Here is a 23,552-nt window from a genome sequence, read left to right as displayed (position 1 = left end):
TGGCAAACTTAAACTACTGGCATTTTTCATTTAAACTCAGTAAATGAAAGTTGAGCTGAGGATGATTTTTGTTTTGTTTAGTTTTCTTTTACATTCTCAACAATAAACCAAATTTTAATCTGTATATCATTCAAGAAGGGCTTCAGACTGTTGCCTTATTAAAAGAAAAACAATTTCCAAATTTTTGTGGTCATCTATTTGTTCTGTTGGACAGATATTTCTTTTACCACTCCAGACTGCCAGGGGCCGAACAAAATCATCTCAAAGGCCACAAATGGCCCCCAGACCACACTTTGGACACCCCTGCTTTAAGATATAATTGGCAGGTTGAAGCTTTATCAAGCCAGAGACCTCAGAGGATCTCAATGCATAACTGAGGTCGTCATGATATTTTAAAGGATTATTATCACAATTACAAGGCCTCCTAAAACTGGTGTCTTGTTTTCCTCATGCTGGCTTTTGCTAAAGCTTCTTTTTTTTTTTTTTTACTAAAAAACTGTTTAAAGTACAGCTCCAAATAGTACATTAATAAACTGCTCTCCAACTTATCAGAAACATAAAAAGATCCCGGCCTCAAAAGTGGGTCAGACAACAAAGGAAGGAAAACCAAAGATAAGAAAGCATCGCTATAATCTTGGAGGTAGCAGATAGGAAAAAGAGAAAGCTGCAGATTGGATCTGTGGTAAAAAGAAAAAAAAAGAAACAGAAATAAAAAAAATGAAGATACATCATCTGAAATAGGCCTGCGGGAAAGATGGAGGAGAAGGAGGGAAGAACAGGGTGTCTTTTCTCCAGGACAAAGAAAGTGAAGAAGAATGGGGAAGATAAACAATGAGAAAACAGAGGCGACAGCAGCAATGCCTCTCCTGTCTGGAGTGGTGGGTGGGGTGGGGGGTTGGAGGAGGGCGGTGCAGCACCGCACACCTCCCCCCACCTCCCCCCACCCGTCTCCCACACTGCAATAACAAGGGAGCGGGAGGAACAGAACGTCAGCAGAAAATCCTCCTGCACGGCGGCCCCACAGAGTCGCAGCTCTGCCGCGAATACAGTGATTCAAATCGCACGAGAGGGGGGCTGTCACAGGAGGACGTGATAAACGCCTCCCGAATCGTAATTTAATAGAAATAAATGTTTCTTTTGTTTCTCTGTGCGGAGAACTGATAAAATGCAGCCCTGATTCACAGTGAAAGCCTTTTCTTTTTTTTTTTTTTACTGCTGCTGCTGGTCTGAACAGTCAGGACACGAGAGAAAACAGAGACTGCGGCTCTTTAAATGTCCTGTTGACTTAACGAGGAGGGGAATTTAGCATTTATGCTAATTTGATAAAAAATCAAGATGAAATACTGTTTAATTTTTGCAAACTGGCTCAAGGTCGGTCAGATTGGATGGAGAACATCAATTTTAAAGGGGCAACGTTATGTAAAAGCAATGTTTTTTTAGCTTTACATCATGTTGTAATGTTATTTCCCCATCAAAAACAAACTGGGTGTTGATTTGATTCTTCCATGCATGTTTGAGATATCTTTTAATCTCCATGGCAACCATTCAACTGTGCAAAACACTTTGTGGGATCTAGCTCCGCCTTTGAGACGAAGTTCAAAGTGTGGTACTAGGTATCGGCAGAGATTTCTGCTAACCATCTTGGTGTATTTATTTTTGTATAAAATATTAGTCATTTACTACAGTACGATTCATCTTTCCATCTGGAACCTTAAAGCATCTGGAGGAAGTTAGTCAGCTACAGGTAGTAAGATGATTTTAAAAATACTAAATACTGCAGTGATTTACTTTTTGTTACATCGTACCTCTGTTCAGATAAGATTGAAGCCACATTATGTCAGTGTAAATATTTATCTATGCAACAGCAGCTTAAAGCTTTAGATGAGCTGCTATAATGTATTTGTGAAGGGAATTATTTAAGCTAACCCTCCAGCAACGCTCAGGAGAAACATGGCAATTGTCGGGGATGTAGAGGGTTGTCCCGTCAGACTGTCAGTTCTCGAAACCACACACACACACACAAAAAAGACTAGCCACACCTGACAGTCTGGTAGACTCGGCTCGACTGGGGACCAAATATTGAAACATTTGTTCTCTTTTCAGCTGTCAAACGATCCAAACCCTTTGAAAAGCCTTTGGTCAAACCTGTGGTTTGGAAGAAGACAGCGGTTGCATGATTTCTCTTTTGACTTTGACAAAAGACCACGAGCCATTTCACCATCGTGTTTGTTTTGGTTGTATTTACCCAGAATGCCCAGCGCTATTGTTCGCTTCCTGCTTTTGGAGCGGTCTCCTCTCCGCTTGGCATTAACATTACACATTTGCGCCAGAGTTCACTTCAACAGATCCGAGAAATTAGCTTTTAGGCGAACCAGAGTTTGAGTGTTTGGTCTGGATCAGAGTTCGATTGCGCGTTCACACCTCCCCAAAAGAACTGGACTTTCTAGACAAATGAACTAGAGTTTACTTAAAGAGAACCAAACATGTTTAGCACCTTTTTCACAACCACAGGATGTCTCTCTCTACATGGTTGTTAGCCACCCCTCACTTGGGTTTGTTGGCAGCTGGAACCAGGCAGCATAGAACCAACAAGAGGCTCGTACCATTTTGGTTTGGTTAAAATCCAGGTGGAAACACTTTGTTTCACCAGCACTCCAAACAGGCATTGTATACTGGCCCTCTGGCATTGTCATTCACACTTATGTGCTGTGCTGTTGTTCTGAGCTACAATCATGCTCTTTTAAACACTTACGCAATTATTTATTTGTTTTTCTAGTGAATTATCTTGCCACTTTTAAAACCGTATTTTTCTTAGAGAGGCTTGTTTTCTGAGCAGCTACTCTAACAGATGTGTTAGGGAATCACCGCAGTAATTCCTAGCACATCTGCATTTTTCTCTTTAACATTCAAGCAAACTCAATGCTGCAGGCACTCGATGCTTTCGTGTTTGGAAAATAATATTGGAGCCGCATAATATCGGAGATCTTCAGGCTTATCAAAAAAAGAAATAAAAACATGCGGCGAGATAATCGGGCATAAATCTGAGCCGCTGCTGCCTAAGAGATTCTTCAGGTCCTATGAAAACTCATTAAAGTGCCTTCTGCTGTAACCCCCTGACAGGTAAATTGCACATCTCAGTGTCACGCATTCACTGTAATCACAAGGGGGTCGCTTCTCGCTCCCGGCTCTTTCTCTCGGAGCCAAAAATCAAGCCGAGCCAGGTTCGTTTGTCTGGCTCTGAGCTCTGGCTCTGCCTCTGCCAGGGACGCAAACACAGGAAGAGATAGAGAAAGGCAAAATAAAAACACACACACACAGAGGCAGGCACAGCCAAAATCGGGGGCAAATAAACGCAAAAAAAACACACAAAAAAAAAACATGATTTGAAGGGAGAAAAATAAGTGTTTAAGCCCGGTAAATGTGATTATTTTAAAAACAGCTTAAAGCGGAACCGCCAAAAGACGTGAGCCGCGGCGGCAGCCTGGCGGCGAGACATCTGGCTGCGATTAGCGCGCCGCAGAGAGACGTGGATGTGAGGTTTGAAGTTATCCTGAGTCTAATCTTTAATTGAAACAAACATCCGAACGTGACCTGGACACGTCTCCAGCCCTATTAATCATGTGAGAAACAGTAGATGCTCCTGTACGATTCCACCAAAACCCAAATCTGCAATTTGTACGGCTAATTTTCAGAACAATTTTCTGCGTGCTCCCTGAGCGCCTGTATTCATCAATCATAAAAACAATATCCAGAACCAGACGCCGGCAGAGTCGTCATTTGTTAGCTTAAGACTAGAGAGACGGTCCACTTTTTCCACCTCCGATACCGATATCTGTGGTTTGATATCAGCCAATACCGATCCGATACAGACAAACGGTGCTGAATTGACTCAAAATGTTTATTTTTTTCAAATACAGACATAAATGTACTGAATTACAAATGCATCTGATAACTCTGCACCACCACAGCACACTTGAATGCACCAATGGCTTCACAGGATTGGTAGAATGCTAAATGTGCTAATGGCGGAGAAACAACTTACCGTTGCATTAAAACTGTTTATACTCCGCCATCGGTGGCTATGCTAACTAGCATTAGCATTCATGGCAGGCTCTATTATGGAAGAACTAGATGTAGCATAGCAAAGAGCAAGGGGGAGGGTGTGAGCAGTGCGTATACTAGGGTGATTGACAGCACTAAGACTCTCCTCTTGGCTCTGATTGGTTGTTTCTAGCCGGGAGTAATGGATTTCTGCAAATGGCAGTAGAACCACAGAGAAGTGATGGAGGAGCTTGATTTTTTTCATGTTACCATGGCTCATATTACACTATCATGACATAGTGAAAGTTTTAACAAATATGTAAAATAAAGAAAAGGTTTTCAAACAGTTACGTACAGGACTAAGAGAGATGAGCAAAAACTCCAGCTTACAGTCAAGTACAGAAATAAACATACTTTTCAGAATCCTCACATTTGTTCTTATCGTTGTTCATTTGGACCCTAGAGCGTCACTCTGTTTTACCGTAAATTAGATATTTATCCAGATTTAAGTGCCAGCCCAAACACTTGTATCTCATGGTATTCATTTCAGTCGGGCAAAAGCTGTGGACACCTTCACCACCGCTGTGTAAACATGAGACCGTCTCTCTCAGAGATAAGTGTCAACACATGTTTTTGTGATTCGCAGCTAAAGCTCCACATAATGCATCAGATTCACTTCATGTCACGCTTGTCTCATTTTCCCTAAACGTTCCCACATGTGGCGGAGGAGGACGTCTGTTTCCAGAGGTGAAGGTAGCGGCGCGTCACGCCATCACTGTGATGACATCACGCATTTTACTTTACCACAGAACTTATCCGGGTCCACATGCTGAAACATTCTGGCAACAAACACACAGTTATACAGAAATTAAAAGAAACTTGTGTGTAGAATAAATATTGTGTTGCTGGATTTCAGTCATATTTTAAAGCACTAGAGTGATCCAGGACAGGTAAATCCCTCGGGTTTTTGTAAAGTTTTCACACTTTCAGTTTTAGGATTACAGAACATTTGGGCGTCACAGGACAGAAACTGAAGGACTGAATAACTCCAGATGCACATATCTCTGTTTTTTTGTTTCTTTGTCCTGAGGCCGGCATTCCCGAGAAAAGTGTCACAGCTGGATATCTGGAAGCGGATCTTGAAAAGATGGAAAGTAGCATCGCAACAGAGGAGAAAAGCCGGACATTTTTTTTGGAGCGAGTTCTGCTCAGTGAAGCTTATTAGAGGGAAAGCAATGCTTGGAAACATCTGGTACTGCAGATAAATTCACACACATGCAAAATCTCACACTTCAGAGAGTTCCACCACTTCTTTGCATGTCTGGTGTGCAATTTAAAATCAATCGAAAAGAAAAGAAGTGCTGCTTTTTTAAAAATAATAAAATTAAAAGTCTTTTGCAAAATTATTTTACAAATTCTTATGTTGTTTTTTTTTCTTTTTGCACCAGTCATCTTTAATTGCAGTTTTTCAGACAAAAAGGTCTTGAAATCGGGAGTCAAAGCCTGGGTGACTGTGTTGAGGACAAACAGACTTTAACTGGACCATTTTAATTTGTTTTAGTCTTTTGGAGATTCTGAAGTGTTTCCCTCCAAATATCCCTGAATCAGTTCCATCCATCTTCTCATGAACTCTGACCAGCTTTTTCTGTTCCTGCTAACGAAACACATTCCCACAGCATGATGCTGCCACCACCACGTTTCACAGTGCTGGTTGTATGTTCAGGGCGATGTGTCTCGTTAGCTTCCTAGATATCAAATATGACTTAAAAGAAATTTGACTTAATTTAACGTCTTGAAATTGGGTCTCTGTCCCTTTAAGAAGTTCCTGCTCTTTTTGTAACTCCTCCTTCAGGAAGTCACCACAACATGGCTCCTCTATTAATCCTTTAATAACGTTTTTAACCAATGTTTCACTGAGAAGTAATTTCTATAATGAGCTCAGCAGATGCACAGTTCCAGGTGTTTGCTAATTGCTGCTGGCTAGTCTGAAGGAGCTGAGTGGTGGATTCACTGGGAAGAGCTGCTCTGTGAACTGGAAGTTTGGAAACTGCAGCTCTAAGGAGGAGCTAAACCTCGAAGGCGGGGCTAAGTCCACCCAGGCGTTTTGGCAATCCTGAATGGTTGCCATGGAGATAAAAGGATTTCTCAGACATGCATGAACAATTCAAGGCAACACTTCAGGTATAAGTGACATAATTATAACATGACATAAAGCTGAACAAAGTCGATTCTACATAATGCTGCCCAACTAAGCATAAACATCTCCGCACTTTTCACATTTTCATTTTTAAGAACATAATATTTCTTCGATCTTCTATTTATTCACCCCTTTTTTTTATTTTTTATTTTTTACTTTGAGTGTAAATCTTGACAACAAGCCCATGCTAGTACCCGCCGCTCTTTCTGGGTGTTGTTGTAGGATTTACATTTTTAATTAAATGTGTTCAGATTTAAAGTGTTTGCTTTTATTGTCTCTGCGCAGGCAGGGAAAAGGACCATCCAACAGGAGAAAAAGACATTTTCACACGTAGCCAGAGATAAAGATCTAATCCTCGACACAATGACAAGAAAGATTTCACGTAGCGAGAAGGCAGTACCTGAAACCAGCTGCTGCCCGCTGATGCCCACAGGCATGATGCCCAGGTTGTTCATGGCTGTGGCCCAGGCTCCATGATCAGCAACGGGGATGCTCAGGGGGTTCTGCTCAGCTCCGAGGTTACCTGGACCATCAGCTGCTGGAACAAATTTGTCGGAAACGGACAATCTTTCATCCCAAAAATCACCAACCTTGATTTGCTCAAAGTCTTGTCAGGCAGTTTCAGCTTTTCATTATTTACCACTGGCCATAGCAGGTCGTCCTTTGTCGTCGTCGTCTGAAGTCCTGTCATCAGATTGCCTGTCAGACAGACGGAGCCATGGATCAGTGGACGTGTCGGCTAGTTTGGTCTGATCCGCCTTCACGGTTTACCTGGGCGAGACAGAAAACAAGGAAAAATAAGGACAAAGTCATCGAGAAAAAAAAAAAAAACTCAGCAGGAATCTACATTAGTGGATTTTTTTAGACACAGTTACAATCGAAGCTGTGTTTCAAGCAATAAAAGCCACACACACACACACACACACATACACACACACACACACAAGTCCTGATCCATGCACACTGACAACTGCCAAACATCGGTTTTTAATCTTCTCGTCCTTAAACGTTACCGGCACTCACTGGTGTGCACACGCAAACAAACGCAGGCCCGGGCCGTTTTATGTGGGCCGTTTGTGGGCTGGCACCGCTGCAGTCACCCGCCTGAGAGCGCTGTGCCGGGCGAACCGCACAGGGCCCGATGGAAAACATGAAACAACCTCATTAGCTGAGCCAGAAGGGCAACGCTGACAGAGGCCATGCAGGATGCATGCTAGCTGAGCTGGAACGGTTAATCAGATTAACAACTTATTCAAACAATCATCAAACAATCGATTAATCATTTAGCAAATGATTAATCTATTAAGAACTTACTAAATAATCAATCAGTTAATATTTTACTAAGTAGTTAATCAACTAACTGTTTAATAATTTGTTAATCCATTATGATTAATAGATTGATCGTTTACTGAGTTATTAATCATTTAGTACTGAGTCAGTAATTAAGTATCATTAACCAAATACATTTAACTAATCGATTAATCGTTTACCAAGCGATTAAGGCTTCAGAAAAGGTCATTTCCTCCAAGAACAACACACTCAGCTGTAAATAAGTCACAACTGTACAAATATATGTTGCAATTAAGATAAATTTTTTTTATCAGTTTCACTAGCCACACACAGGCCGGCTAAAACTGGAGAACCAAGAAATCGCTTCGCCATACAGAACCTAACTGACAACATGAAGTAGGCCATATCAGCTTGGAGAGGGTAATAAAGCCATTTCTAAGGTTTTGGGACTCCAGTAAACTACAGTAAAAATAGAGAAAACCTCAGTAGAACCTTCCAAGAAGTGGTCGACCTACCAAAGATACCTCAAGACTCATCAACGACTCATCCAGAAGCTCACAAAACAACCAAGAGGGACATCTAGAGCTCTGCAGACCTCGTTTGCCTCAGTTGAGGTCTGTGTTCATGACTCCACAATAAGAAAGAATGTCTGGACGTCAGTGGAGGCCATTGGAGAGTTTCAAAGTGGAAACCAAACGAATTGTAAAGGTCTGTGTCACATTTGGCAAAAAAAGTTGATGATCCCCAAAACTTCAAACCAAGAACATCATACATGTCCAGGACCTGGACGCCTTGTCGTAGTTGATGGAGAAATGAGAGTTGGCAGAACTCGAGGGCTGAAGGATGGTAACCCTAACACCACGCTGGGCAGGGTTAATCAGCGCTTTTAATGAGGAGAACAGCGAAACTTTGACGTGTCTCAGTGCAGCAATGAAGCGGCGGGTGTTTGGTATGCGGCGCACGTCTCCCTGCCTTCCTCTCTCTCTCCCTAACCTCTGTCAATGTCTGTCAGACCACACTGTGCAGCAATCTTCATTTTTCACTTCTGACACCGGGAAACCAGCCGGGCCTCACGCCACATCCCCTTTTAATTGAGACACAATCGTATCGACGAGTTTTTATTAACAACTACACGCCGTGACGTGTAGTTCAGGGACGCTCGCAGCCGGACTCGCACGGAGACCGTCCTTGACGTAGACCTCACTCTTGATTATGAATCTGATTACCGAGAGGAAAAAATATGGAACGGAACCAAACTGTCTGCTGCAGCTGTAGGCGGAGAGCTCCCTGCTTATCAGTAGTGAAGAGTCAGCCAATCAAATACTTCACTATGGAGTGATATGATGATACTCCGCTGTTACGGATGAGAACTTACTGACGATGTGCCGGTCCGATGGATCGTAGTATTAATGCAGGGTGTATTCTGCGCACTGCAGCTGTGTACTCTGTAAACAGAGTATTACAGTTTGAAAATGTGATAACTGGCCTGTCCGTCAAATTTAGATGGAAGCAACAGGAAGTGAAAGCACAGCAGGGGTTTTTTTTTTTTCACAATATGACAAAATGTAGCTGTGATTTATAATGGAGTATTAGGGCCTCTGCAGTCTGAAATAAAAAGATCAATTTCTGCCAAAAGAAAATGTCTCAAATTTTCAAGAAAACAGTTGGACATTTCTGAGCGTCAAAAGTCCCACATTTTTGTCTGAGAAATTTTGGGCACAACTTTTTGACTCAGAAATTTCAACGTTTATTTATTTTTTTTTTTATGGACAAGGAGTGATGAGGAGAATGTCAGTACTGTTGTCAGGACAGAAGAAGTGCCTGTATGAGCCACAACAATGGAAATATAACCTGCTTTCTGATCTGCCTACGCAGAACTGAGGGAACGTTGTGTTGCCAACCGAGGCTGGTAGTTTGTCATTTAGTGTCGTTTTCATGATCATGTGAGATGGAATGACTGAGGATTTTTGGTGTTGATCAAATGCATCTACTTTCTTCTTTGAATTTAAGCTTTGACAGACTTTATTATAATTTTAATAAATCATTTACTTTTAAGGGTTCATGATTTTGTAAAAGAAAAACCTCCATAGAGGCCCAAAGTAGCCGTCATGATGGGTCATTTTTTATTTATAGCAGCAATGGACGTTTTTACAATCTTGCTCAAATATGTATTCTTGACATTCATGTCATCACCATAACACACATTAAAAAATACAACTACTATCTCACTAGTGTTACCATTATAGGTATAGAACTAGTATTATTAACTATAATAATCTTGCCAGGAAAAAACAATTCTGAATGTTTAAAAAGGGATTTCTCTTAGAAAATGTCTCGTTATACTGGAGCCAAAATGCAAATGTCAGCCACTTTCACATCAAGACGACGTTTAGCGTGATAAAAAAATAAATAAATAAAAGGGCACAAAGTGGGGAAAAAAATCAAGCAAGGTCCCACACAACAAAACTCACTGTGACATGTTGACTGGCTGATCGGGGAAGAAAGATGAGATTCAATTTGATTTTCCATTAGCTGAGAGAGAAAACTCCAACTAGAGGAGGCAGGGCTTATGCAAGCCTGACAAACAGCAGAGCTGCTAACATCGCTCCCTCTCCTCACTGTGAGTTACACATCAATTTGACAAACACATCTGCACACACAAACACACACACACAAACACACACACACCTAATCCAGGTAAGGATCGCATGTTTAATGGGCTGCAGCAGGCACTTACTTAAAATCTACACAGACTCAAACACCTGGAGCGACGTTCTGTCTGCGGGAACTGCTTCTTTATCCTGCTGCTTACTTGTTCATATCAGCCCGTCCTGTCAAATCTGCCTGATTTTCTCCCCGGGGGAATAGGTGTGTGTGTGTGTGTGTGTGTGTGTGTGTGTTTGAGGATGTAATGCACCATAGCAGAGTTGACGACTGCCTTGTGTACTAATAGGAGTGTAGAAACGAACACTGTAGTTGTTAAAGACGTTAAATAAATCACCTCAAAAACAACTGCCTTTTTGGGGGCTAGCTGGTGTTTTCTCACCAGATAGTTTGGTAGACTTGGTTTGATTTGAGACCAAAATATCAACATTTGTTCCATGTTCAGCTGCTGCTGTTTGCTTTCAGATTGCACAATCCATGTGAAAAAGCTGTTCCCCTCCTCGCCTGTGGAGGCGCTGCACCGAGAACCACTGAAAGAAGCAACACTGAACTCAACTTCCTTCTTCACTAAATGTAGCCAAAAGTGGAGAAGCATCAGATTTTAGCGGTTGTAGGATTTCACTTTTGTCTTTGGTAAAAGACCTCGAGCCGTTTCTCCCGATAGCGCTAGTCACATGCGTTTGTTTTGGCTGTATTTACCCAGAATGCCCTGTGGTGTAGTCCACTTCCTGCTTTTGGAGCGATATCTGGTACACTTGCATCCACATATGCGTTTGAACCACAACCAAACTAAGAATGTAGATTTTTAGCTGGACTAGAATTCGCTTTTTTGGTTTGATTGAGCATTCACACACTTTCCCAAACGAACCGGACTTTCTAGGCAAACAAACTGGAGTTCGATTAACATGAACTAAACAAGGCTGGTGGAAATGCACCCTTAGTTAATATTATGAACAAATTTACACCGATTTTATTACTTCATTAATAATAACAGATGACAAATCTCCACCCAAAGGAGCGTCAACGAGCTTCTGGATCGACAGGAAAGTTAACTGGACGACGTAAGGTCATTTTATTCCACTGTTCTGGGCTTTTAGCTTCTATCATAAAGTATTTAGGAAAGTCAGTAACCAACTTGGATACTTTAGCACAAGTCATTGCTATTTACAATCTAGAAAACACTGATTCGATTTAATACTTCAAACGTCAATTATTTAGAATTGCAATACAGCAACCAACAGAAAATGTTTTTCTGCTACTGAGAAGAACCTTAAACTTAGTTCCCAGATCAATCCACTAACTTTTATTGCCCTAATCAAAAAATCCAGACACCGACCTCTAAAGGAAACTGAATAAATCATACTTTAGTCCATTTGTCAAGGAACCAACATGGTGCCTGGACAAAATCTGGAAGCTTTGTCCAACATTTTATCAGTTTTAGCCACACTTCTGATCATGTGTTTTCCGGTAAAGAAACTTTTTGTATAAAATGCTGTGAGTTTGTGAAAGTTGGTTTAGCGTAAGAGACAAAAGTGCCACAGGTTGTTCTCGAACTAAAAATGACAACAAAAAAAAAGGAAGCAGTTGCTGTAATTTTCCCCTGTCTACACTTTCTCTCATTTTTTTTACTTCTGAGAGCAGACCAGCCGATGCCAAACGACAATCCGAGCGTTTCTGCTCACTTTCACACCCTATGAAATATTCACAGCTGAACGCATGTCCTCTAAATTATTTATGAGCTCAGTTGATCTCTGAATCATTCACACAAAGCAACAGCAGGAGGTGCTCTGTCAAAATAATACTCAGACACACAGTCAGAGATGCACAATCATATTTGCATACATACTTATTCTCAGTTGGGCGCAAGCAGCATAAAAACAGACAGCTTTGGTTTGCTGAATTCGACAAAGGTAAGAAATCTGGGTGGTTTTGGAAATCTGGAGGTAGGTTTTAAAATTCTCATAATGGTTTCTGTTATTTGAGGATCACAAATATTTATTAAGAACAGAATACATAATATTGATGTCAACATCACATCTGCTTAGCATATTTATTCTAGCTATTAGTGCTTCAAATAACAAGTTGATGCTGCGCAGCTAGCAAGCGCGTGCTTCTAACTAGCTAGTTCCACTGGCAGATTATTTCACTTATAACATGGGAAATATCAAATACATCTAGTTATAAGGGAGATAAGTTGCTACTGGAACTAGCTAGTAAGCCGCTGCTTGCTAGCTAGCTAGTTCCACTAGCAACTTATTTTAATTATAATATGGGGAGAAGATCTTGTTTTTAGTGAAATAATGTCAGTAGAACTAGCTAGTTAGCATGGGCTGCTAGCTAACAAGTTAGCCTAAGCTGCTTACTAGTTGGTTTCACTGGCAACTCTTTTCACTTAAAATGTGGGAAAATGTCTTGTTATAGGTTTTAATCCGCCAGTCAAGCTAGCTAGTTGGCATGGGCTGCTAACTAGTTGGTTAGCCTAGATTGCTTACTTGCTAGTTGTATTAGAAACTTATTTTAATTATAACATGGGGAAAGGTCTTGTTGTTAGTGAAATAATCTACCAGTGGAAATAGCTAGTTAGCATTAGCTGCTTACTGGCTACTTCACTGGCAACTTTTACTTTTTCCCAACTGAAAACGGTCTTCCACTGGAACTGGCTAGCTATTGGAACTAGCTAGTTCACAGGTAAATTACTTCACTTATAAACTGGGAAAACATTTCATATTTTATGTTCTGCTTCTGCCTTTGCAGAAAGAACTTGGTGATGATAAATGCAGCTTTAATATTAATCTGGGGACTGTTTTGCATCAGGAAAGGTCTTACAGGCAGCTGAGGATTTTGCAGTAGCTCTGTGCTTTCTGACACATGTGCTCCTGATCAGTCTCAGGATGTCCATCTTTCAAAAACTGAGCCATAAATCTGAATAAAATGTCATGCTTCTCTGCTTCTTTTAGACACATGTTGTTCCAGGTTTTAAAAATATGTTCCACAAATTCCATCTGAATCAAAAATGTTCAGCAGTCCCTGCTGAAGATTTCTAAAGACTCTGTCTGTTTCCAGGACCGTTCCCCGCTCAGCAGATTACTGACAGATGATTAGATACTGACACCGAATGTTTAAGCATTACGCTCAAACACGTTCCTCTACACAACATTCTCAAAACATTCAATTTGACGCAACAAAGTAGCTTAATTACGGTTCACAGCTACTCTTTAAATCACTCCAGCATCAGAAACATGTTTCTAGTTCAGTTCCAGCTTAAATTATATTTGCATGTTTAATCCCTTCTAAAGATGAATTTGAATTTAACTGCATGTCACTGTTAAAAAATAATCTGATAAAGCCTCATCAACGTTTTATGAGTGAAAAGTAAGTTTTCTGCCTATTTCCTAAAAGCACAGATGGGAAATAATTAAATGGAGGTGTATTCTAGATGTGCTGAGCTACAATCAAAATAAAGTCAATTTTGAGAACATCAATCAGTTTCTATTTTTATACTGCAGTGTGAAAGACCAGTGTGGAAAGAGTACAATAATTCCCATCTGTAATTCTGAGGCTGTCATTAATGAGTTTGGTTTGATGTTTCATTTCAGGTAAGAAAATGAAATGTGCATAAGCCTGTCGCAATTAATCAAATAATCACATTATTGAGCGATTGTTAATTAAATAATTGCTCGATAATTTGCATTCTGATGATTAATATTTTGTTGTTTACATTGTCTTCATTATGCATTTTATTCATGCTTTCGGGTGTGTGTGGGCTTTATTTCTGTTTTATTTATTGTTTTTGGTTGTGTTTTACTCGTCCAGTAATATTGTTATTATTACTATTATTATTATTATTATGCAATTATAAATATAGTGTTTGAAAACAACAATAATATCGCTTATCGCAATAACTTCTGGGACAATTTGCTGTCCAGAAAATGTATTGTGACAGGCCTATATGTGTATTGGGTTTACTTAAAGGGACAGTACGACTTGTTTTCAAAGCACATAGTGCCATTTTATAGCACAATCAAGTAACTATGTTAGCTTCAGTTATAGAAATCCTATTAACATATGACTTAAAAGAAGTATGACTTTATAATATAACTCCTTGAAATTGGGTCTCTGTCTCTTTAAGAAGCTTCTGCTCTTTCTGAAACTCCGCCTTCAGGAAGTCATCACAACATGGCTCCTCTATTAACTCTTTAACAACGTTCTTACCACCGTTTCACTGAGACGTAACTCCTATAATGAGCTCAGCTGATGCTCGGTTCCAGCAGATGTTTGCTAATTGCTGCTGGCTAGTCTGAAGGAGCTGAGTGGAGAAAGAGCTGCTCTGTGAGGGGGAAGCTTGGAAAATGTAGCAACTTTCGATCATGGCTCTTTCGGTCCACCCAGGCGTTTTGCACAGCTGAATGGTTGCCATGGGAGATTAAATGATGGATCAAAAACATCCAGGTATGTTTTTGATGAGGTAATAACATGATGTAAAGCTCAAAAATGAATAGCGGCTTTTACATAATACTTGCATTTTTAAAACATACTTAGCTGACTTAGTCCCAAACATTCACCAAAGTGATGCCTATGCTAAAGGAATAATCATTTTAGTCATTCTTGTCTGTATGAGAATTTCACTTGATGGGTTAATCCCATCCGAACACATCTCTGTTAGTAATCACTGTCATCTCCCGGTTTGTCGCCGTCCGCTCCTGAGAGCTCTTCAATGCATTCTGCATGGAGGGCAGAAACTCTAATCTATGGACAGAGTGCAGGGCCTGCCATCTCCACTGCGACTGGGACTCCCTCTTTACCCTTCAGCCGAGAGACAGGGTCACGGCCCAGATATCAGTCAGCACTCGCTGCAGCAAATTACTTCTAATAAAGCCTTTAGAAAGGCTCCATTAACTACAGAGACGGAGAGAAAGCGGCAGGGAGACGGGGCTGCGGCCGAGGCAGCAAATCCAATCAGGTCCAATCAAATCACCGAGCAGGGAAACAGGCCAAGCTCCAGCCCTGTAATGATCGCAGAAAAGAAGGGGAGCATTTTGCATTTAACATGCTAATGGGCGCCGGTGAAAAGGAAAGATGGCGGCGGCGGTTTTCTTTCTATAAACAGGACGTAGATGGTTTCAGCAAACGACCTGAAGAACTAGTCAGGAAACGCATCTGTTAAAGCAGTGGCTGTGATGTTGACGGATGTAATTTCAGAGACTAGAATCTGCAGTGGAAATTAAATGCAATACATCGTTATTATTGCTTTCCTGTGTAGTTATTTCCTGCAATCAGACTTATGATTATGGTTTGTCTAAAATCAGCAGTTTCCAGCTCATGCAATAAGGAAGCGGTGGACATATTGTAACAAAATACTTATTTTCAGTCATATAATCACTGGCTAAACTCATAGAGAACAGATAAAGCTCTTTGTGTTTCTTAAAAATTTTTTTAATTTGCAGTCAAACTCTACGGGTGCATTCACACCAGCCCTGTTTAGTCCACTTTAATAAAACTCCAGTCCGTTTGGCGAGGTGTGAACTCGTAATCGAACGTCTCGGTTCGACTGAAGTGAACTCTGTCGCGATTCAGATGTCGATGCCAAGTGGACCGCAGATCGCTCTAAAAGCAGGAAGCGGACTGAAGCACAGGGCATTCTGGGTAAATACAACCAAAACAAACGTGGGAGTCATGCGCTAGCTGGAGAAATGGCAAACAGCGTTTCATCACCAAAGACAAAAAGAAATCCAACAATCCGACGGCACTCCATTTTTGTTTACATTTTGTGAAGAAGAAAGTTGCGCTCAGTGTCTTCTTCTGAGGTTTTCTTGTATTTTCCTTCAGTAGTTCTTGGTGCAGCGCCACCACAGGCGAGGAGGGTGAACAGGTTTTTCAGTTAGTTTGGACACAAACTGTGCCAGCTGAAAATAAAACAAATTTAGCTATTTTTGTCCTCAATCAAGAGCTACCAGACTATCAGGTGTGAAAACACCCTTAATCTCTTGTTATAAAGTTGTTTAAAAGCTCATACAGCACAACGCTTTAACCATTTAACGAATGTACCGCCATATTTACCTGCTGACATCAACTCCATAGTAGCCTAATTTTGGTCCAAGCTGTCCCTTGGTCACTCGTTCGCTGGATGTGCCCGTTGAACGTTGTAGTTCTGGTGGTACGTTTGTAACGTTACCATTATTAGAATAAAAAACTATCTGTGTGGTAACTAAAGGGATGTTTTTAGCGTCTTCTGTTGGTCGTTAGCATGTCTACGACGCAGCAGCTGTGGAAAACACTGATACCTGTGGAAGTCAGAAAGGCTGCAACAGTGCAAGTTCATTACATGCTTACTGTGGTCCTGTTTGTTATGAGGTCTAAAAAAAGTTGTTGGACGTAGAAATGCTAACATGAGGATTGTCTTTATGTTTGTTTCATCAGATTGATGTTTATATTGAGTTTAAGTAAAGACATATGGAAGCATATGCTAGTCATTATCCTCCCCAAGACGCCAGATGTTGGAACATGTCATGTTTATGAAAATAGTAATATTTTTGGTGGGAATGGAGTAAAACTGAAAGCAAACGGCTGTGCTTCTGCTGCACATCACACCTGCTGCTGTTGACACACATTTTTTCTCTATCGTTTACAGAACTTTACCGTGCTCGACTCCATGCGTACAGGACCTCCGAACATCCTGAGAGGGGTTGCCAGTTTACTGTAATGACCTTTCCTATTTAAATGAGAACATATTTTGGTTTTAATTAGCTATAAAAGTCATAATAACCAACTTTGATTTAGTTTTATAACTCATTAAAACGGGAAAGTTTCTCTTTATGAGTTTTGTACCTCGTTAAAAACAATTATGTCAAAAACTCTCGTTATAATGCTCCTGAATTTATTTCCCAGCTCTGCCAGTTAAACACTTCTAGGACATCAGCCCTTCTAAGACGGATTCATTTGAGGTCAGAGGTCAGTGATGTAATCACTCAGTTATGAGTGTTGTTAATGCAGGAAACTGATCTGTAACAGTAATTAGGTTTTAACTACCGAGGTGAACATGAGTAGAGACGCAGCGATCTGATATTAATATCTGTATCGATCTCGATACTAAAAGAAATTCTAGATTGGTGACAATGTTTCTGATCCATAAGGGCAGATCTAGTCAGTCTAATTCTATGCTTTGAGCTCTGGGCGACGTCATGCTTTATTATTTAACATTTAAAATTCCTAAATCCACTTTCTGAAACATCTGAAAGACGATTTGTTGCAGTTTATTGTTTACATGTTGACCAAATAGTGAATCTATTGTTTTTGTCAGTTTCCTTATCATTTATTTTCCATCGGCTGTTCTACTCTTAATTGCACCGACTGAACAAATGAAAGTTGTTTTTCCATGTTTGACCAAACTTGAGAAGCTATTAGTGTTTTTAAATGTGTTGTACTGGTGAAGACTTATCAAATAAATTAGTAATTCAGTACATTTATGTCTGTGTTTTTTAAAAAAGAAACATTTTCAGTAAATTAATCTCTGTTTTTCAGTATCGGCCGATGCTAAGCCTCAGATATTGGTATCGATATTGGTATCGGTATCCGTAGTGAAAGAAGCGGATTGGTGCATCCCTGAAAATGAGCATGAAGTAGAAAGACACTGCTTCGAGTCTTTTTTTCACAACACAAAGTTAGTTCTTAGTAAAAAAAAAATAATAATAAACCTGGTTTTTCCTCTGAGGTAGGAAGATTTTCACTTTACCAGAGGAAATGGCTCAGCCGGGGATCCTTTCAAGCAAAGAACAGTTTGTAAAGCAAATGATGCCGTGTAAACTTCACTTTTCTAGCCCAGTCAACAAAGTATCAAAGCACAAATCAACCAGTTAGGTGAGAATCCCCCCCCCCCAGTAAGACCAGTTTACAACCAGAAAATAGTCACGCTCTTCCAAAGGTGTCACCATTAGCTTTCACAAACTGTGCTGCATATTAGATGAACCTCTCTCAGCAGACTGATAATGGACCTTTTTGGGTCAACGTGACAGAGCCACCTTACCGAGAACGCTCCATGCATCTCGGTTACAGCACTCCGGCTCTTTACTCTGCGAAATCAATCCGCCGTGGATTGCTTATAATTCAGGCAATGCTCTTAGTGTGGCTGCGGCTTCTGTTGGCTCGTGTTTCGAATCCATTTAATCCACTTAGGGCCAGAGACGCAGCGAGAGGAGGAGGAGGAGGGCTGTGGGGGGTCAAAATAAGTGCCAGCTCTGCAAAAAGAGAAAACTTGTGAAACTGACCAGACAGGCCAATGACGGCATAGGGCTGACAAAAAGTAACACATATGGTCGGAGATTTTTCTTCTGCTTTAGGTTTGCATTTCGCCATATTTTAAGGAATGATAAAATACAATTTTCTCATGATAGTTTGGTAGTATTTGCTTAAGCAAAAGCACCATTACTAACATTTTAAAAGATCTGGAAGTCAGAAAAGTGTGAACATTGTTGATTTAAAAAAAATATATATGGTAACAAAGTGACAATTACTATAATTAAATAGATTTTAATAACTTCAACTTATGTTTGTGTGGCGCAACTCCAGGATGTGTGGAGCTTATCCCATAAACAGAAACATTTACACTTTGAGATGTTTTAGGCACCTTAAGTAACTTAAATAAAATATTTAAGCTGTTTATAACCTCAAAAAGCTGAGTAACTAGCTAGTTAGCCTATCTGGATTACTAGTTAGCAGAAAACTAGTAATGTAGTTAGGCTGGCTAGCGGCTGCAGCTTCTGTTGGCTTGTGTTTCGAGTCCATTTAATCCACTTAGGGCCAGAGAAGTGGCTACTTAGGCTGGTTAGCCTAAGTAGTAATATACCTAGTAAGCTAGTTAGCCTAATTAGCTGGTATGCTATCTTACTATCTTAGTAGCTAGCGAATAGTAAGTAGCTAACTAGCTTACTAGTCAGGCTAACTAGTAAGCTAGTCAGGTTAAGCTAGGCTTACATTTCTCCTTAAAAAAACTCACTTAAAAAATCAGAACTACTCCTTTGACTATGATGTGGGGAAAATAATGAACAAATGTCCAGGTTTTGCTGCCAGTAAAAAAACTGCTAAGCTATGCAAGAGTTAAAAAGTCAGGCTAACATAGCTAATACATTTAGCTTGTTACACAGATTTCCTAAGAAACGCAGCCAAAAGACAGCCCAGGATTTTTATTTTTAGTAGCACAAGTCAAGTAAACGACTGGGTTTTATTATTTTGTGTAATGTTTTTATACCTTTTCTGTAAGCCAATAAAATATTTTGTGTGCTCACTGTTCAACGCTAACGTCATAATTACTTCCAGCCACTAGAGGGCCCTGGAGCGACCTGCAGCGGCAGCTGTGAAGAGATGACAGGCTAGATTTCAGAAGTGTTTAGAATGTCTGCACAACATGCCCAGTATCACACACTGACACACACATCTCTAGGGCAGTGGATTTTAAATGTCACAGGTCTGTGTGTGTCTGTGTGTGTGTGTGTGTGTCTGTGTGTGTCTGTGTGTGTGTGTGTGTGTGTGTGTGTGTGTGTGTGTGTGTGTGTGTGTGTGTGTGTGTGTGTGTGTGTGTGTGGGTGGCAGAGCCTCCTGCAGGCCACAGCGCTGAGTCACAGAAAATGACCAGATGGTGTTGGAGGAAGAAGCGAGAGGGGAACCGAAATGACAAACAGGGGAGAGGAGAAAGAGAGAAGACAAGGTAAATGCTTCAGAGGGAAAGAGAGAGGAGGGAGGGGGGGGGGGGAGATGGAGCAGCGAAAAGACTGAGAGAAGGAGGAGGTGCTTGGGGGGAAGGTGGAGGCGTTGTAGCTAGAATTCCTCCAGCCGTGACTGCTCTCTGCATTTCAAACACCTTCCCTTCTGTCGCTGACAGACCGGGTTCTGCAGGACGGACCAATTAGCATTGCTCACTCACTGGCACACACACACACACACACACACACGCACACACACACACACCTCTACACACACACACACACACACACACACAGAATGAGCAAATAAATCCTGCCTGTGAATATTTACGTTTTTTCTGGTGGACAAAAGCAAAGAGCTGGCCAGATTTGGACTCCAAAGGAGCATCCATGATGTGAAAGCAAAGCAACACATGAGATTTATGTCCAAACTCAACTCGGTGAACCTGCAGGCTGAGGACAGGCTGAGTCCGTTTGGAACGGAGAGAGAGAGGGCGTCCACCCTCAGGATGTCTGACTCAAAAGCACTAAACGATACGGACTGGACAGATTTTATCCATATATCGCTGTAAGTTGTGCTGTAGGAGGTAAACAGTGTCAAATGGTCAATTTAGTAAAAAAATAAAATGTTCAAAGTCAATTTGTTTTGCTATAAAAGTGATATTTCTTTCTTTCTAAAACATATTTTAGAAAGAAAGTTTGTGTATATACATATTATATATATATGTTATTTTTATTTTATTTTTGCCAATATCACATTTAAAAAAAGAAACATCTTAGGTCGTGATTTTAGACAGGCTACCAAATATGAGAAATAAAAAGCTCCTGACATCGTTATCAGTTAAATGATAAACATGTTGTCTGCCATTAAGATTTATTTTAAAAACATATACGTACATTTTTACCAAATAATGTACGTTATTTGGTAACGTACATTACGTTACCAAACGTAACGTAACGTACATTACGTTACGTTTGGTAACGTTACGTTACCAAAGGTAATCTTTTCCAAAGATTACCTCACGCAGCGGAAACTGGGGATGAAACTGACTGACATGAGCGTTTATTTTTCATGATTAAACTTTAGATTGGTGACCTCTGCTTTACCGTTTCATCACTTTAAATGATCTTTTCTGTGACCAAGTGGCTTTGCACAGTGTTTCATTATATAGTAGAGATGTTCAGTCAGATCACAACGTCGTCTGCAAACGTCATAATCCATGGAGAGTCCTGCCTAATCTCATCTGTTAGATTAGGCTAATAATACTGATAAACACGTGAATTAAAGGTAGAAGTATCATTAATATTTAATGGTGTAAAACCAGGAGTCTTTTAGTTATTTACTGGACGGTATGTGTGTTTTATGTGTTGACAATTCACAAATGGAACCGTAAATAAGCAGGGTTACACTGAGGTTAGAAATAAACTGAACTATCAGTCTAATGTTGTCCAACTACATTTATTCATTCCTGTAATTCAATATCCACACATTTATATATGTGAAATTATACAAATGATTTTAGAGCAAGGTCTCCATTAGACGTTCCAGATCACATCCTGGAATTAGGAAGTGATCAAACTAAGTACAACAGTCAAATAAGAGTTGTTTATATTATGCTATTTACATTAAGTAATAAGTTACATTAATTATTGTCGAGCAACCAGTTTTTTCACTTCATTTAACAAATTTCATCAGTAATTCTGTCACAACACTTACTTTACAAAATGGAGCAGGAAGAAGAGAAAATCTCATATGAACAACCATTACAAAATAAATTTTAATGACTTTATACATTAAACACAAGCTGCTAACAATGTGTCATTCTCCTCATTATTAACTCAGATGTGTATAAGCCTTAATCATTTTTTTATGTTTTGGTATTAAATCTGTTTTTTGATATCCAACTCGTCACATAGTGCTGCCATCAGTTTCCACGTAGCTGTTAGCATTGTGGGAGAGGAGAAAAGGTGGAGCTAAATAAATAAATCAAACGGCGCAGGCTAAGTGAGAACGACAGGATTCAAAAACTAATGGAGACAGAATCCAGCGCGTCTGAGGATGTGTGTGATCACAGCCTTGTACCGTAGTCATGCTAAATGGGCTGATTGACAGAAGCAGCGGGGTGAGGCGGCGCCGTCTGTTCCCATCCCCTCTAATTACAATCAAGGAAAACTAAAAGTGGCACAACTCATCTCCGTGTTGCAGCGTTGAACATCGAGGCAGCACAACCGCCACAAAATGCTGGAGTTCATCCAGCAACTGGGAAAAAAATAGCTTCAGCAAACTAACCAGGTTTGTTACTGTACAGAGCGGGAAGAAGCAGAACAAGTAAATAACACAAAAACAGATTTATTGGGACAACCAGACTTCTATGGGGAGACATCTGTAAAGTTACTAAGTCAAAAATTAACAGTAATGATCTGACTTATTTAGCCTTTCATGTTTAGCTAGCTAAAAACTGAGCAAGCTTGGACCTATACATTTAGCTAGTTAATATTTTACTAGCTTAAACCTAAATATTTAGCTAGTAGCTAAGTACTTTGGTCCAGACTAAATATTTAGTCATACAAATGGTGGAAGTGGAATATCAAAATAAAAGCTTGGTTGTGTGGACCTCTATATAAACTCCACTGCTGGTGGGACTGAATCGTCGCTCCATCATCCTGGGAACAATAAGACAATTAATATCAGATGAAAAGATTTAACAGCACAGGGTGAACAATAAATAAACAAATAAAATGATGAGGAAGAAGACGACAGGAAGTGGTGGGAGAATGATGGTCTGTTTTTGTTTTCTTCTGACGATGTGCAGCTGGCTCCCCCAGCGCTCTCACAGCATCACCCAGTTCAGAAAAACTTTTTTATCATTCCAGCGTGTTGAATCCACAGCTCTACTATAAAATCGCCGACTACGGTTTTCCCAGAATGCCTCATGCGTAGTCACTCCCACATATAAGGGGCTTAACGCTCCAACGCCTGGATACGATGACAACGTCTCCTCTGATTGGTTGATTATGAGCATACCTCATAACTGTTTACGTCCATCACTACCATGATTTTAATGACTTATCTCGCAAACAAATTAATTGATGTGTGATTTTAATTTCTCTTCCTATTTAATGGAAACACTGCAAGTGCAAAATTGTGTTTTTTCGACCTTAGTGGAATATGGACAAAGATTTGCGGACATTTGTAACGCGCCTGGTCCAGAGAGTCGGGGTGTAACGTCTTCCTCTGACTAACTTACACTTTGATTTCCAAACAAGTCTCTTATGTCCACTTTTCAGCCACCTGGCTGCAACTAATAACCAACACAGAGCGCAAAAGCTCAGGTTGAGACCGACTATTAAGGATAAATACATGGCTAACTGGACGAAAAGGCAGGAGAAATAAAAAATAAAAGCTTTTCATTCTGAAGAGGTTTCCAGAAATCTAATGAGAAGTCCAGATGTTTTGGCTTTCGGTTTTAATGCTGGATCTTGTGCGAGAGTGAGTTGGTGTCAAAGACTTAAGGGAGGGCGTGGAATGAATTAAATGAGCATTAACCCCAATTTCTCCGCCAAAGCTGAGGTCACTTCAACTGTATAAGAGCTATTCCACCTTCAGCACACGCTCTTCCTTCCATTCCCACCTCTGATGTTACCCGTTCCCCGGCTCCCCGCCTTAA

General features: G+C 40.4%; 1 protein-coding gene across 2 annotated transcripts in view; it reads right to left on the bottom strand.

The window, feature by feature from the left end:
* enox1 (ecto-NOX disulfide-thiol exchanger 1) overlaps positions 1-23,552 on the bottom strand; it is an 87,034-nt gene that overhangs the window by 24,677 nt on the left and 38,805 nt on the right. Inside the window, exons 2-3 of one of the 2 annotated variants that reach the window (XM_015005867.2) lie at positions 6,879-7,009; positions 6,639-6,776 (exon numbers count right to left, since the gene is read on the bottom strand). In XM_015005867.2, the coding sequence (XP_014861353.2) occupies positions 6,639-6,776; positions 6,879-6,888 (148 nt within the window). In that variant the 5' untranslated portion in view covers positions 6,889-7,009. Of the gene's footprint in view, positions 1-6,638; positions 6,777-6,878; positions 7,299-23,552 lie in introns of those variants that run through there. The other variant, XM_088011666.1, reaches the window with a different exon arrangement.

The sequence above is a fragment of the Poecilia mexicana genome, unplaced genomic scaffold (genome assembly GCF_051168715.1).
Source record: "Poecilia mexicana isolate PSO_F unplaced genomic scaffold, ASM5116871v1 scaffold_2, whole genome shotgun sequence".
Lineage (NCBI taxonomy): Eukaryota > Metazoa > Chordata > Actinopteri > Cyprinodontiformes > Poeciliidae > Poecilia > Poecilia mexicana.
Note: the sequence above shows the minus strand (reverse complement) of the source record. Positions and strands in the feature narration are given on the sequence as shown.